The 17732-nt window shown below is 34.8% G+C and overlaps 1 protein-coding gene across 1 annotated transcript; it reads left to right on the plus strand.

Annotated features, from left to right (window-relative positions):
* Positions 1–2223: 2223 nt before the first annotated feature.
* On the plus strand, positions 2224–17707 carry LOC106074517 (solute carrier family 22 member 6-like). The gene is made up of 12 exons (XM_056037276.1): positions 2224–2924; positions 5110–5330; positions 8470–8573; positions 8899–9025; positions 9907–10109; positions 10718–10901; positions 13182–13285; positions 14876–15010; positions 15617–15708; positions 16079–16199; positions 16822–16894; positions 17050–17707. The coding sequence occupies exons 1-12, from the start codon at positions 2501–2503 to the stop codon at positions 17221–17223; spliced, it is 1962 nt and encodes a 653-aa protein (XP_055893251.1). The 5' UTR covers positions 2224–2500; the 3' UTR covers positions 17224–17707.
* The last annotated feature ends 25 nt before the right edge of the window (positions 17708–17732 follow it).

Consider the following 17732-nt stretch of genomic DNA (forward strand, 5'->3'; position numbering starts at 1 on the left):
GTAAGATCAGTTTGTAATGTTTATCACAAAGAACCAAGGTCTCAGATTTCTGAATGCACTTATATCCGAAATTGTTCATAGTGCATCGTTTATAGCTGTACTTGAGGGATACAACAACGGTGTGAACATGAAATTTAAAAATGGAATGGTCTACAAAAAAAGGATTTAAATCAAAGGCCACTTTTGGTACAGTGTCCAGCTCTGTATAAATAGAATTTTTTTTTTTTAATTATGCTTCTTTGAAAGTGTTTCCAGATGAAAGATGGGAATTTGCTTATTATAAAACATACACGTTACAAGGTTTTCATTTATTTATACCAAAGAGCGTCCGCAAATAAAAAGACAGTTATGTGAAAGACTTGGAAATAGACTTGTTATTCAGAGTGTTGTTTTTTTAAACTTTATTCCAGTAACAGGAACTTTGGACAGATTCCCTGAATTCTTGGCTTAAATATTTATCATCTTTTATACTTGATGGTGTTACTATGTCTGTGTGTGTTTGTTGATTCGTATTTAATATTTCATCGCGAGGTTACATTATCAGTCAAGTTAAATAACGTCAAGTCAAGCATCATCAAGATACAATCTCGTCCACATTATGGTCAACACGCCACAACAGAGATGTGTAATTATTCTTTTTTAAACTTTTAATAGCTTGATGTCACCCCTTCATGATTCTAGACCAGTGCGGCCGCACTACTCGAACACTACAGTATTACTAACAAATAGTAGACCAAGATTCGTCTGTTATTCGTCTAGGTCTAGGATATGAACCGCTAAAACAGCTTCAAACGATTCGGGAAGCTCCGATTTCTTATTCATTCCCATTCTTTAGTTCTTAGACAGTAACGGACAGAAAGTAGAGATGAAATAAAAAAAAAAAAAAAAAATAATTTTAAAGACAAAGCTTATTGAAAGAAAAGAACCTCTAATTACCAACATGTATCTGAAGTTTTAAGTGTTTATGTCCCTTTCTGCTATATAAAAGAAAATGAATGTTTAACTACTTAAAGATTAACTAATAGTTTAATTTTAGATTGATTCTTGTATTCTCATGGACTATGAATAATTAAGCGAAATTCAACTTAATCCTAGAATGGGAAGTGGGAAAAAAAACGTATCAAAATCTTATAAAGGTTTAAATGGTTTAAACAAATGCATATATGAACATCTCTCATTACATAGCATTTATTCACCTTATTTCTATATAAAACTAATAAAGCAAAATTTTAATTTGATCCCAGAATGGGAAATGGAAGAAAAAAACATGATCAAACTTTGTACCAGACAGACAGATTGATAAACAGACGGACAGACAGAGTGAGCTGATAAAAGCTTTGTAACAAAAAGGAGAGACTCAGTTTGACGACAATGGTTTGACTGCTAAAGGTTCAACTATTGAACTAGAAAATACAATACCACAAACATCGTAATAAATGCGTCTCTAATTAATTGTGGAGGAAGAAATCTGGAAAACCAGAGACAAAGGGAGTCTTGCGTACATTAGTAGATTGACACATGAAATGTGTAGGACGTAACTATCTTCTCTTTTGAACTAACGTCTGTGATGTATAAGATAAGATAATACATAGATAAGAAAAATAAGTGATAAAACTTTGAAACTTTGAACAATTGGCAGAGACAAGACATGAACAAGACATGAATCAGTAAACAAAATTAACAAATTAGTCAATTAGTTACTGGTAAAAAAAATTAAAAAAATATTTTCTTTGAAACCTACAAGGGAAATTCATCCTTCAGTATTAACAGATACGGTTTAATATTAATGGTTTCGTCCCCTTAGATAATTGAATAAATTATTTCTCCCACACCCATTCTCAAATCAAGTTGACGTGTGAAACAGTTATTTATTGTGCCTATAAAAACATGAATCGATTAAAGAATGTACAAGTTAATCAATTGAATATTGATAAGAATTTTTCTTCGAATAAGGGAAATAATTTCTACATTATTGAGATATTTGTATATTTGTAATTGCGGGGCTCTTCCCCTTAGATAAGCTTTGTTTTTTTTTAAAGGACTGTTAGCATTTTGATTGTTATAAGTCAAGTCAACAAATATAAATGCAACAGAAAAAAAACTTTAGAGTTTTGTCACTTTTTGAGACGTCCTAATATTGTCATGCACGCCTCTGACAAGAGTACTAGATTCAAACAGTTGATCTGTTTAATTTATATCTATATCGATATAACATCTGCAGGATAGTGTAAAGACTAGTATGATGCTACTCAAGATGTTAGCCCTACGTTATCAGTTACAAATGTTCTTCTGGTTTGTGAGAACTGCCCTAGTTCTTTCTAGAGGCATCGAGTGTTTCTAGACGTTTTCGTAAAAATGTGATAGATACAATAGTCTATTACTTTATGAACAAATTATTCAGTTTAAAAGGAAAATGTATAACGTATAAAGGAATAAAGATACAGTAGCAGAAATTGGTAAATATGGAATAATAAATATTTATGAAGAGGTTAATATAAAAATGGATGAAGGTGCTATTATAAAAATGGATGAAGTAGCTGTTACAGAACTGGATGAAGGTGCTATTATAAAAATGGATGAAGTAGCTGTTACAGAACGCGATGAAGGTGCTATTATAAAAATGGATGAAGAAACTGTTACAGAACTGGATGAAGGTGCTATTGTAAAAATGGATGAAGAAACTGTTACAGAACTGGATGAAGGTGCTATTGTAAAAATGGATGAAGAAACTGTTACAGAACTGGATGAAGGTGCTATTGTAAAAATTGACGAAGAAACTGTTACAGAACTGGATGAAGGTGCTATTGTTGATGACATATTCACTTCTCTCAACTGGAGAGGATCTTATCAAGTGTTACGTTGTGGGGTGCTTCTTCTGTCGACTATAACTTTGGCGATACACGCGGAGTCGGTGGTCTTTACTGGTATGTTGACATTACATTATGGTGACATTTAAGTTTGACGACATTTAGACATGTTGAAATTTACATTTGCTAAGGTGGCATTTCGCTAAGTGATAATAAGGTACGATGACGTTGATGACATTTAGGTATAGTGACATTTAGGTATGTGAGCATTTAGATATTGCATGATGACATTTTAGTGACATTAAATTGTCATAGTGTTCATGACATTTAGATATTCAAACATTTAAGTGTGATGCCATTTAGACTTGTTAACGATAATTATGGTTTGGGAAGATTTAGCTATGTGATATTTAGTTATGAAAACAATGATGACATGATATAAGCAATTTAGGATGACATTTTCTTTAGATGTAGTGACATCTGGACTTGACATTAATAAGAAATAGTGAAATTTAGATCTGAAATGATGTGATTGTATCTAGGTAGGCTTACATTTAGGCATGTTCAACTTTCATTGGGATGACATTTACTGCAGATAGAGTGACACATAAGTGTGCAGAAATTTAGATTTGTTTTTATTTTTACACGATATGGTGACATTTCCTTTTTGGTATTACATTAGAATGTAATGACAATTAGGTACAAGTATTTTTAATCTACCATGTAATTAATTTTTTGTTTAGCTCCAGGCTATCAATAATAAATGTGTGTGATTGGAAACATTTGTATTAATTATCTTTGTTTAGCGCGACTTTAATTTTGGTCTTCGAGTCGAAAGATTAAGGAGGTGTGCTGTGTTTCATGTTACAAAATCTTCCATTTCTTCCAGCTTGCGATCGATATTTTAAAGGGGTAATAACCTTCCACAGTCCAATACCCCTCTTTACACGAAATGTCGTTCGCAGAGGTCTGAATGGTTGTGAACATCAAATAAGTCGTGGCTTTTGTTTCTTACACTTGCTACTAACTAAAGTTATGCGCTAGAATATTAGCAAATAAGTATGTGGTTATAAATGTAATTAACTGTCTGAAAGTCTGTTTTAAATGAGCTTTACATTTTATTGAATAGATAAACCATCTATTTATTGCCGAAAAACAAATGTCTGAGGACTAGAAACAAAGAGAATGGAAACTATGACAGAAGTGTACGTGTACTACATTCTACCCAGGCAGAAAGAAGAAGTTAAAATAGCTTTGTAAAAACGACATCTAGGTCACGTGACGTGTAGAGTTTGGTGACAATAAAAAAAAGATTTTTTTTAGGCCTAAGTGTGTCGATTTTGGTAATTTGAAAACAATAGCTTAAAGAAAAAAATGTCTTTTTTAAGTGTTGTTTTTTTAGCGGCCCCCGAACATTGGCCTTGGTCTAGTAATTTAAATATTAAATTAGTGAATTCATACGATTAGTGTGATTCTATATGAAGATTCTATATATTGTTCTAGATCTAGATTTAGATCTAGAACTAGGTCTAGATCTAGCTAGATCTAGGTCTACTTTGTATGACTAATGACAATGGAGATATTAATTTTTATTTCCGGAGGGAAAGTCTTGTCATGTCATTTGTACACAACTGTAGCTGGCTCACTAGCTAAAGTAGGCCTAGGTCAAGAATTTTTTTCGTGTCTCGAATTTATCTAATTTTGTTAGAAGAATAAATATCTTTAGTTTCTCTTTATTACATGTAACATGTTATTAATTTTGAATGTATGGATAAGGTTAATAATTATTATTTTAAAAAATATAAGTGTACGCTAAATAAATATAGAGAGATGCTGTGGCTGAGGGGTAAAGCACTTGGAATCGGAAGTCCCGTGTTCGAATCCTGATGAAGACTCTAGGTGGACCACTTCGGGGGTCGATTTTGAGTTTGTGTTTCAACACAAACAGTTTTGTAACCTTGTTTTTTTAATTCAGTTTTTAAAAGTTGTTTTGCGAGATTCACACATCGCCGCAAAATAAATTTACAATTAGTGAAACCTAAAAAAAATTTGTGTATACCTCAGATTTAATCAAGTCTACATTTTTTAAACGGGAATCATTCTTGCAGATTGAACTAAGATCTAGGTCATAACAGTTGAGAAGACTAATCTAGTCTAATGTATATAAGAGATTTTAATCCACACTCTTCTTGATTAGAAATAGATATGCATTCACTTTAGCGGAATCTTATTTAAACCTAGATTTTGGAGTAAATAATCTAAATAAAATCATTTTATTCAAATACTGACAAATAACACACAGGTAAAACTGTTACACACCAATGCCAGCCTCCTCAAAGTCTCAATGTCACTGTATCTAATGTGACATATGATGTCATGTCAGCTAGTGGTGGCACCTATTTTAATGTCTCTTTTGGAGAATGCAGCATCGATGTCACAAACGGAACTGATACAATCTTCAGTCAGTCCTGTCATGCCAACTACATTTATACAGGGGAAACAAAGTCAACATTTGTTACACAGGTAAAAATTGTGTCCCAAGTGTTATGGAGTGTGTGTGTGTGTGTGTTTCTATGGTGATGATGAAAAGAGGTAAGCGATTGGTTGTGAAAGATGCAACATAGGTGGTATTTTCGTCACTTGGTCTTATTTAGGGGAGTCGACTCCAGAACCTAAGACTGAAATGTTGTGTTATTGTAGTGAGTTTAATTTTGTTAAGAATATTATTAAAAGTCTTTACAGTTATTTCATCTCATTTCAATTTCAGTTCTATTTAGTTTTTGTTCACAAAAGGCAGTTATTCAAGTTATTAAAAGGTTTATTAGTTAAGATAAATTACCCTTAAAACGGTTTAGTTGTCTACCAGCAGTTTGGTGCTACAAGACAACCACCTGTAACAATGCCTAGCATGCTACGAGTCATTTTAAAACTAAGACTAGAAGGCTCTATTGATACTTATTGGAAATTTGTTGTGATTTCAGAAGCTCTTTTCTCAAATATAAAAATAAACACATTTTCTCGTTCTTGGCTCTCACGGCCATACTGACGTTGTCAAATGTCTATTCTCTTTGTTCCCTCTGCCATACTGGCATTGTCAAATGTCTATTCTCTGTGTTCCCTCTGCCATACTGGCATTGTCAAATGTCTATTCTCTTTGTTCCCTCTACCATACTGGCATTGTCAAATATCTATTCTCTGTGTTCCCTCTGCCATACTGGCGTTGTTAAATATCTATTCTCTTTGTTCCCTCTACCATACTGGTGTTGTCAAATATCTATTCTCTTTGTTCCCTCTGCCATACTGGCGTTGTTAAATATCTATTCTCTTTGTTCCCTCTACCATACTGGCGTTGTTAAATATCTATTCTCTGTGTTCCCTCTGCCATACTGGCGTTGTTAAATATCTATTCTCTGTGTTCCTTCTGCCATACTGGCGTTGTTAAATATCTATTCTCTGTGTTCCCTCTGCCATACTGGCGTTGTTAAATATCTATTCTCTGTGTTCCTTCTGCCATACTGGCGTTGTTAAATATCTATTCTCTGTGTTCCTTCTGCCATACTGGCGTTGTTAAATATCTATTCTCTGTGTTCCCTCTGCCATACTGGCGTTGTTAAATATCTATTCTCTTTGTTCCTTCTGCCATACTGGCGTTGTTAAATATCTATTCTCTTTGTTCCTTCTGCCATACTGGCGTTGTTAAATATCTATTCTCTTTGTTCCCTCTGCCATACTGGCGTTGTTAAATATCTATTCTCTTTGTTCCTTCTGCCATACTGGCGTTGTTAAATATCTATTCTCTTTGTTCCCTCTGCCATACTGGCGTTGTTAAATATCTATTCTCTTTGTTCCTTCTGCCATACTGGCGTTGTTAAATATCTATTCTCTGTGTTCCTTCTGCCATACTGGCGTTGTTAAATATCTATTCTCTGTGTTCCCTCTGCCATACTGGCGTTGTTAAATATCTATTCTCTTTGTTCCCTCTGCCATACTGGCGTTGTTAAATATCTATTCTCTGTGTTCCCTCTGCCATACTGGCGTTGTTAAATATCTATTCTCTTTGTTCCTTCTGCCATACTGGCGTTGTTAAATATCTATTCTCTGTGTTCCCTCTGCCATACTGGCGTTGTTAAATATCTATTCTCTTTGTTCCTTCTGCCATACTGGCGTTGTTAAATATCTATTCTCTTTGTTCCCTCTGCCATACTGGCGTTGTTAAATATCTATTCTCTTTGTTCCTTCTGCCATACTGGCGTTGTTTAATATCTATTCTCTTTGTTCCCTCTGCCATACTGGCGTTGTTAAATATCTATTCTGGTATCAACATATAGTTTTGAAAAGAAAGATAGAGAGAATATATAATAGCGAGATGAAGAGTATAGTATTACGCGGAAGTAAGAGACAGTGAGTCAAAGAGTGATAATATGATAAAGAGAGTACAAGAGTGAAAGTGAAACTCAAGATCGGCCCCTTTGGTGGACCAGGCTTGTGAAAGTCAAGTTTTAACATTTTCTGCACGCATATCAGAATTTATTATTTGCAAACTAGCAACAACCACAGCCCTAGCTCCTTACATACGCAACAAAAGAGTCGAAAGTGTTGCAGATATGATTGTCTTGATATGGGGGTCAGATATATTAATGCTGTTTCTCATTAGGCTTGTCTTCAAGTCCGAAGATTAATGAGGAATGCAGTGTTTCTCGTGGCTACGCAGCACCAGTTGTGACCTATATATTTTGCCCCAACCAGAGCAAGCATAGCCATTTTCCGCCGATGGTCGATTAAGATTTCTTTTTGCCGTCAGCGTCTCTCCTCTGCAGCGGATTTTTGTTCGGTTTCAGAGATGTATCCTGCAGCCTTTGTGAATACGAAAATATGGTTCATTGTGCCAAATCCTAAATGTCTCTTGAAGAGCTAATCTCTCATTCAAGGCCTATGGAAGAAGCCCTACAAATTAATGTTAATGACCAGTATATATCTGTTCAAGAAATTACACTAGACACCACTTGTTTTTTTTAACCTTAAACCAATATACATGCATAATATTATTATTAATTTTTGGAACATACTTCTTTGTGTGGTTACACTTTTAATAAAAGAAAACAATAAGTTGTAGAAATATTTTTGTAACATTTTATGGTGGAGTAACATAATCGTTTACATGTAATTAGAAAAAAAAAAAAGTTACTTCTCTTTATTGTATGATATACTTTCATGAAAAAAAACTGCTTACATATTAAATTTAAATAGCAAAAAGGTCCAGTTTTAGTAGATAAAAGTAACCTTTGCACCAGTATTTCACAAGTCGCAATATATCATGAAATTAGATTTTCAATATCTGAATTTGTTTTATTTTTTTTTTAACACGACAGTTAGACGGACAGGTAGACCATAGAAAACCAGAAAGTGGCCTTTCCCCTTTCGGGGGCAGCAATCAAAGTAATATATAAACAAAGGGGAGATTGACTGATTTTTAGCATGAAAATGTCCAATAAATTGTTTAACCTCATTGTGCCCCATTTATACTACCAGGCATTTAACACTGTAACCAACAAATATGAACTACAATTAAAATTAAATTATGTATTATATCTACTGAACATTTGTTACTTAAGTTATATTGTCATGCTTTATATAAACATACACTTTTCTCGTTATAAAACAGTGGGACTTGGTCTGTGAAAGTGAATCCCTTTCTGATGCCACTCAAAGTGTCTACGCTGGAGGTCAGATGTTCGGATCTTTGTTTTTTGCTCCCCTATCTGACAGGTTAGAACAGAGTTAGTTCTCTTGTATATCTATGACTTTCAATCTCAAACATAGAAGACGCTTTCTTTTGTTTCTTTCTGACACCGAAAAATGCAATTTGTCTGGGTCTACGCACACTTCACCCCTGGGAATTCCAAAGCTCATAAACATACAGTTCACAAAATAATTTATAAATATATGTATATTTGTTCGTTTCAAATTGTGTGTGTGTGTGTTAATGAGTTTGCTTAATTAGATTTACCCACTTCTCTTTTTTTTCTTGTGTTAAGTTATCTTATCTTATTTAACGCATAACAAATAAGTTATAAGCTCTCCTATTCCACAGATATGGTCGTAAAAAAGTGTTCGTCCTTACCGGTGTGCTTCAGTTGCTAAGTTCCGTGGTGTCTTCATTCCCGCCTAATTTTATTGTCTACATGTTCTTACGATTTCTCTGTGGAGCATTCATGGCAGTTGAGTCGTTTTTTGTTTACATTTCTTTTTATTTGTTACTTTTAAACTTACAGTTTTGGGATCAGGCCAATAGTCAACTATTAAAATTTCTACCATTGAAATCAGCTGCGTTTAGTTGTTGTTACTTCACGTTTACTATAAATATGAATACACACGTGAACACATTTCAATCCTTACTAGCTAAATTTTTATCCTCATTGTTTCGTGTTTTTTTTTGTTCTGTTTTTTTTTTTTCTTATATTACAAATTATTAATTACAAATATAATCACTATAAACACTATATTATAAATGTATATATGGGGGGCGCGGTGTCTAAGTAGTTAAGCACTTGGCTTCCAAACTTGAGGTCCTGGGTTCAAATATCGGTGAAGACTTGGAATTTGAATTTCGGGATGTTTAGGGCGCCCAGAGTCCACCCAACTCAAATGGGTAGGCATACCTGACTTTAGTTGTGGAAAGTAAAGGTGGTTGGTCGTTGTGCTGGCCACATGACAACCTTCTCGTTAACAGTTGGCCAAAGAAACAGATAACTTTAACATCGTCTGCCCTATAGATCGCATGGTCTGAAAGGCAAACTTAACTTTATATATATATATATATATATATATATATATATATATATATATATATATATTATAAATGGTGTATATGTAACCGATGCATTTATAAAGTCAAGATGCCTTATTTACCTACATCTAGTAAACTCTCCTATAATAGATCATCTTGACATATCCTAAGATCGGTCAAACTGTTTTGATATTTATGAAATACATTCACCTCGCACTCTACATTATATATTACATATTTTTTTTATATTTTAATTTCTGTTTATTGTTACAACCATTCAATCTTGCACATTTTGTATCCACCTAATTCCAGACATCCTTCCAGATGGCGTATAATCTAAATGTAGAAATGATGCCGACAAAACACAGAGCCCTGGTTGAGCAAACTTCTGCCTTTGTGTGGTCCTTCTCTCTGCTGCTGCTCTGCCTTATCACCCATCTGACCAGAGATCTCAGTTGGACTTATACACAGCTGATTCTCTCACTGATTGGAAGCTACACAGTTTTCATTTGGTGGTAAAGACCGTAAAGTTTTACCGTAAAGTCTTGTAAATTCTACTTTTTTGGGGGACTGAAATGTAATTGATAGGAAATGAACACAATGATTTTTTTTTTAATTTAAAATTTAAAACTGTACGTTTAAAACAGGGTTTAGAATTCAATTTAGATATGAGTGAATGGCTTCAGGTGCAGTTTAAAATGTGTATTTTATGGAGTATTTTAATAATAACACAAATTTTCTCATTATCAATATATGGAATCACTGACACATTTCAAAATTAGTCACGGCAAAAAGCAACACAGTGCAGAGCCTGCCAAATATTTCGTTGTTTTTTTAATTGAAAAGCCCTTCGGGGGGGGGGGGGGGCTCGACACCCGTTAATTTATTATTACAGGGACACAAAAAAGCGTGATTTTTTTTTTCAATTCCTGTTTAAATAGTAATCAAGTAAACTGATATAATTATAATAATCTTTATTATCCATGTGGAAATTGTCTTTATTAAAAGCGTTTCAAAAATTAGATTAGTTTATGTAATATGACCTCATGAAATGTAAACCGTTTTAGAGACTTTTAGCGGCAACTGTTGATAATAAACTCTTCACTTTTTTCTACAATGAAAGGATTGTGGACGAATCGCTGCGATGGCTTCTGGAAATGAAGCGCTACAAAGAGGCTGAGTTTCTCATTAAGAAAATGGCCAGAATCAATCAAGTCGACTCACAGAAAGCCTTAAATTTGCTAGAGAAAGACAAAATCGTTCTAGAGGATGTAAACATTTCAAACGGCAGTCAAAGCTTAAATAAAGTGAGTAAATGTACCATCATACACAAATAAGATTTAATGCTCTCTTACTTTGAAGATGGAGAAAAAAAAAGAGGCTTCGCTATACCAAAAAATGCCGTTCCTAATGGACTGTACCAAAACTTTCTGCTCTTGGGTCAATATCCCTCGGGCCCTAGCTTGATTAGACGCAACATGAATATATTCTAAAATGCTGCACCAACGTATACACAAAACACATGTTGGTTGTTTGTTTGTGTAATTCGTATAAGATTATTATTCGGCTTATATATTATTAGTTATGCTTCATTCGTAGCTTTGTTCTCGGTCAATAACTCTTTGTTTGAGCTATCAAGGTCAATACACTTCGCTTGCATCTGAACAATCCAGTTATTTAAGATGTTTTTTTTAAAAAAGCTGAAATGTTTGTTTCATACAAAAATGTTGCAGCTGCTGTAACCCAACCAAGAAAATTATTTTCAATGCAACTTTCTTTTGAAAAAAAAAATAAATTCTGCAATAACTTTTTATATTTATTTCTCTTATGTTATCTTATGAAATACAGACGTTACTGTAAAAAAAAAACAACTAATTACGTCTTACTCGTGCTCCTAGTTCAATCTGTCAAACACTTTGATCAATGACTGAAGTTCTCTTTTTCTATAATTAACGATTGTCATTGTTTAGAAAATGAAGCCTTAGACATTTGACTGTATCGTTTTTTCAGAAAAGAATATGATTAACTTAGAATTGTTTTCTCTTTCTAATAGTACTATTGGTACGCTAGTATTACATAACAATTAAATACATTACCATTTAGTAATTCTTTTCAAAACATAAATATTTGTCAAAAGTTTTGGGGAATAGTTTTTCGTTGTTGAATTTACTCTAGGTGTAACATTTCGGAAAACAACTAACTCGAAAAAATGGCGTCTTGCGCTGACAAAGTAAAAGCGAGAAGAGAAATGCTCCCGTTCTAGCAATGTAGTCGACCCTATTGCAGCTCACATGAAGCTGTGCGTTTCTTTCCGTGATAGCTCATAGGAAGCTGTACTTTTCTTTCTGTGATAGCTCACATGAAGCTGTGCGTTTCTTTCCGTGATAGCTCATAGGAAGCTGTACTTTTCTTTCTGTGATAGCTCATAGGAAGCTGTACTTTTCTTTCTGTGATAGCTCATAGGAAGCTGTGCATTTCTTTCTGTGATAGCTCATAGGAAGCTGTGCATTTCTTTCTCTGATAGCTCATAGGAAGCTGTGCATTTCTTTCTGTGATAGCTCATAGGAAGCTGTACTTTTCTTTCCGTGATAGCTCATAGGAAGCTGTACTTTTCTTTCTGTGATAGCTCATAGGAAGCTGTGCATTTCTTTCTGTGATAGCTCATAGGAAGCTGTACTTTTCTTTCTGTGATAGCTCATAGGAAGCTGTGCATTTCTTTCTGTGATAGCTCATAGGAAGCTGTGCATTTCTTTCTGTGATAGCTCATAGGAAGCTGTGCATTTCTTTCTGTGATAGCTCATAGGAAGCTGTACTTTTCTTTCCGTGATAGCTCATAGGAAGCTGTACTTTTCTTTCTGTGATAGCTCATAGGAAGCTGTGCATTTCTTTCTGTGATAGCTTATAGGAAGCTGTACTTTTCTTTCTGTGATAGCTCATAGGAAGCTGTGCATTTCTTTCTGTGATAGCTAATAGGAAGCTGTGCATTTCTTTCTGTGATAGCTCATAGGAAGCTGTGCATTTCTTTCTGTGATAGCTCATAGGAAGCTGTACTTTTCTTTCCGTGATAGCTCATAGGAAGCTGTGCATTTCTTTCTGTGATAGCTCATAGGAAGCTGTGCATTTCTTTCTGTGATAGCTCATAGGAAGCTGTACTTTTCTTTCTGTGATAGCTCATAGGAAGCTGTGCATTTCTTTCTGTGATAGCTCATAGGAAGCTGTACTTTTCTTTCTGTGATAGCTCATAGGAAGCTGTGCATTTCTTTCTGTGGTAGCTCACATGAAGCTGTGCATTTCTTTCTGTGGTAGCTGCCAGGAAGCTGTGCATTTCTTTCTGTGGTAGCTGCCAGGAAGCTGTGCATTTCTTTCTGTGATAGCTGCCAGGAAGCTGTGCATTTCTTTCTGTGATAGCTCACAAGACATTTTCTGTTTGTTTTCATGTTTTTTCTATCCATTCCCTCATTCTCAACTAGACCTCACTGACTTAGTCATTTTTACCTTCTATTCACTAGTTCCCCGAGGGTTTCAGCTTAACTGTGTTTTATTAGAGTTAACATTATACTGTTATACAAACATGCTTTCATACACAGGAGAGTTCAGTTGCAATGAATGGCAGTTCTAATGATACAAGTCTCAGGATGTTTCTGTCCAATAGAAATTTCTTAAAATTGACCTGCTTATCGTCTTTCATTTGGTTAGTAATAGAGTTGCATTGTCATCACGTCTTAATTTTAATGCCTTTTAATTTTTTTTCGTACCCCTCCCCCCCAAAAAAAAAATTGCCGTTATTAGTTTTGTGTTGTCTGTCCATCCCTCTGTCCGTCAGTCCCGTTTAGATCACAGAAACTAGAAAGAATAACGAAAATCCCACATCATGATATTTAAAACATTTCGAATTCTGATGCAACGGCTACGTTTCTTTTTTTTTTCTGAAAGCGAATCATTTAATTTTTTAAAGTAAATATGCCAAGCAGTTTGTCATAAAATACACTATTTTTAAAACTATTTGGTATAAGAGAAATGTAGAACGTAACCTGTTACAGTGTATACAACAGTACAGGAACACATTCTCATTATTTATGCAAAGTTTAGAATAGTTTCCAAAAAAGTTATCAAAAATATTGTATTACTATATTTAGTGTAAAAAAAGAGTAAAGTTCCCCTTTCAGACATTGTGGTCTATAGAGCAGATGATGTAAAGGTCATCTGATTCTACGGCTTACGGTTAACGAGGGTATCATGTGGCCAGCACAACGACCAACCGCCTTTACTTTTTCCCAACAAATGTCAGGTACCCATTAAAGCTGGGTGGACTCAGGGCGCCCGAAGATACCGAAATTTAAAATCCCAGTCTTCACCAGGGTTCGAACCCCGGAGTCAAGCGCTTTACCGCTCGGTGTATTCTGTTATATATGCTACTTACATTTAGATAAAATGTTTACTTTTGTTTTAAAAGTGAAAAAAAAAACTACTCCGAGATTGAACCAAAGGGAAAAGTTTCGTCAACATAATACCGACGCAACTTTCTATACGTACACATGTCTTTTTGTATTACCGGAGATAGGGCTGTGATTGTTGATATTTTTTTAATTCGTAGCTTCTGATATTCTTGCTGAAAATATTGAAAGCTGCCTTTGACCTCCCTGAGTTAAGTAGACAATTTCCGGGGACTATTTAGAGTTTGTGTTTTCACAGAAAATATCTTTGTATTCTTGTTTAGTGTTGTTGGTTCTTTTTTTGTTTAATCTAATCAATAGTAAAGTATCCCCTTCAGACCATGCAGCCTATAAAGCAGATGATGTTAAGGTCATGTGGTTCTTTGGCCAACGGTTAACGAGCAGGGCGTCATGTGGCCAGCACAACGACCAACCGCCTTTACTTTCCCCAAATTAAATAAGGTACCCTTAGAGCTGGGTGAACTCAGGAGTGTCCTAAAAATTCCGAAATGCAAAATCCCAGTCTTCACAGGAATTCGATCCTAGGACCCCAAGTTCGGAATCAAGCGCTTAACCACTAGACAACCGTGCATTAGTAGAAAATAATTATAAGCTTTTCAATTCTTTTAACAGTTTTAAAATGTATAATATATGTAGGTATGTATCATGAGTACTTACCAAATTAAATTCGTAATTTAACTGTATTGTTTAATTTTGTATATGTGAGATCACCTAAAAAAAAGGTAGACTTTACCTTTAATATTTATTACATTAGAGGAAATATTACATAAGAAAGTCATTGTTAATCTTAAACAAATTTCAGCTGTTTCTTAACAACATTCTTCCAGGTTTGTAGACGCCATTGCTTACGATGGTCTTCTGATGATTGCACCAGGTCTGACTGATAACTTTTACCTGGGATTCGCTCTTGGAGTTATCACAGACATTCCTGCTACTGTTATCTTCTGTCTTTCAATCAATAGGTACATAGTAGATAACATAATAGATAACATATTGTATTTTTTTGGTGTTTCTCCTTACAGAATGTTACACAAGTTTTGTATTTAGCATAATGGACAGTCCCTTGTGGTTGTTACATCTACTTATACCAGGAACGTCTTCCCTAACCCTATGAATGTCTTGCACTTGCACAAACACATTTCTACATTTTCTAAATAGACAGCTTCCTAGAACACGGGCACTGTTGGTCATCTTTTTGGGCTGCCCAGACTAGAACTCTAACTAGATTTTACTAGATCTAGATCTACTTCAGAAGAGAAAACATAACCTACATCTAGAAGGTCTACAATCAACCACTGACGATGATCCTTTCGTTACTTCCGGCGTAGCGACCAAAGACGTTTTTGTTTCCCTTTCATTTAGGAAGAAATCAGTTGTCTTTTTTTGGTCACTCTAAAAATTTTTTTTAATATCCAGCGATAAATAGTGCGTAGTTGCGCATCATAAGCGCTTGAACTAAGGCAGAATTACAGAAATAGATGACCTTTCGATCATTTGCCCTATAGATCACATGGTCTGAAAGGGAAATTTTTTACACTTATGTGACATTTTTAACTTTTCTTCCACAGAATTGATCGAAAAAAAATTATAAGTATATTTCACCTACTTGCTGGAATTTGTTTACTGATAGCAACCATCATACTGAATACACCGCTAGCTGGTAAGTCAAAGATATACCACATAACAGCTATACGTCCTGCTATTGGCTTAACGTTGGTAAGCAATGGCTACTTTATACTTTACACTCTTAAGATTTATAAATGTACCTATAAACACACACAGGCACACGCGTAAGCCTTTGTAGAGACACCTTTCGACATTCATCTAATTAAATAATTTACATCCAAGACTATCTTTGCAAAGCAAAATGGTAATATTGTATTAGATTCAAGTCTATTCTAATAGCTGATGTGTCCACATTTAGCAGTCTTATTTTACTTTTGCTCGATAGATAGATTCTTTTTTTAAATTCTATTTCTTGTTATGTTATTATTTATTTATTTATTTCTCTCTGCCTCTTTTGTTCGCAGATAAAATCCCGGGAAATTATTGGTTTTCGTTGGTCCTGTCATTACTTGGCAGAGTGACTTTATCCGTTGGTTACTCAACGGTCACTCTGTACGTGTCTGAAGTGTTCCCTACGTCTGTTAGGTGAGTATCACTTATAATTTTGTATATACAAGCTGGGCAAGCTGTACAGGTGGATAGAGAAACAGAACAGAACAATTGAAGCTTTAAACCAGTAAACAGTTTTGTTGTTTTCTAGTTTGTGGGTTATGGCCCTCGTCCCTTATTCCGTTGTATGACCTTCTAGAACATAGCACTGAAGCAGCATACTTGATCATAGTAGAACCACTGAAGAGAATATACACAGCTCTGGACAACGACATTGACCTGTGGGGAGTTTTCGTCAGTGTGAATTGATCATGTAGACCTATGTGTGTCTCTGCCTATGTGTGTCTTAGTCTGTGTATGTCTCTGCCTATGTGTGTCTCAGTCTGTGTATGTCTCTGCCTATGTGTGTCTCTGTCTGTGTATGTCTCTGCCTATGTGTGTCTCAGTCTGTGTATGTCTCTGCCTATGTGTGTCTCAGTCTGTGTATGTCTCTGCCTATGTGTGTCTCAGCCTCTATGCGTGTCGGTAGTGATTCTAGACTTGGATCTGGTGACACAAATACTCAAACGTCACACGAGTTCGCTTTGATAAAATTTAAATAACACAGTCCTGATTTGTAAATATATCAAACAATTGAATGTGTATTTGTTCCTTTCAGAAGTACAGGATATGGAATGACATCTATTTTTAACTATTCAGGGTCCCTCGTGGCCCCGTATTCTCGAACAGTGGTCAGTACATACTAAGAATGTTGAAGATATAGTACTATATAGAAATTTTTATGGCAATATTTCTAATCAAATTTTATTCCATTTTCAATCAAAGCCATTAACGTTTTAACTTTTATCGTTGTTTTGTCTCTACAACTTTTTCTATACACTTTCAGAGCAGGCACGTACCGTATGTTCCTAATGTTGTATTCGGGGTGATGTGTGTGATGGTACCAGCAGCCACGGTACTCCTTCCAGAAACACGAGGAGTTGAACTGGCTCAGACACTGGCCGAAACGGATAAGAGGATGGCAAAGGAAACTACCGCTAACAAGGGAAACTATCGCTAACAAGGGAAACTACCGCTAACAAGGGAAACACAATCGCTAACAAGGGAAACAATCGCTAACAAGGGAAACTATCCTAAGAAAGAAAGCTATCCTAACAAAGTAAAACTATCGCTAACAAAATCACAAAGTTATAAATGTTCCCTGTTTCTCAAACAATAATTGCACTTGTAACAAATAAACTCGTTTAAATGACAGCGTAGTCTACAGTTAAACATGGTGGAGTTTCGATATAATTGATTTCAATGTATTGGATAAGTTGGTAGTAAATTTAATTAATATTGTTTAATATGTAGTAGATCATAATGTAACAGATTGTTTCATTACAATGTAGTGCATTAGTTTGTAGTGGATTTCAATGAATTTTATTAGGATATGGTAGGTTAGAGTGTGTGTATCAATAGATTAGTATGTAGTTAAGTAAAATTTATTAGATAAAGAATTCCGTGGATGAAATTATAGTGAATTAAACTTCAGTATATTAGAATGTCATGGATTTGATGTAGTTAATT

The sequence above is a fragment of the Biomphalaria glabrata genome, chromosome 8 (assembly GCF_947242115.1).
Source record: "Biomphalaria glabrata chromosome 8, xgBioGlab47.1, whole genome shotgun sequence".
Lineage (NCBI taxonomy): Eukaryota > Metazoa > Mollusca > Gastropoda > Planorbidae > Biomphalaria > Biomphalaria glabrata.

Excerpts from the sequence above, each read along its gene's own strand:
- LOC106074517 (XM_056037276.1), top strand. The coding sequence starts at position 2,501 with ATGGATGAAGGTGCTATTATAAAAATGGATGAAGTAGCTGTTACAGAA. Across the intron at positions 10,902-13,181 it reads GCAGTCAAAGCTTAAATAAA|GAGAGTTCAGTTGCAATGAA; the intron begins GTGAGTAAATGT and ends TTTCATACACAG. Across the intron at positions 16,895-17,049 it reads CCCCGTATTCTCGAACAGTG|AGCAGGCACGTACCGTATGT; the intron begins GTCAGTACATAC and ends ATACACTTTCAG.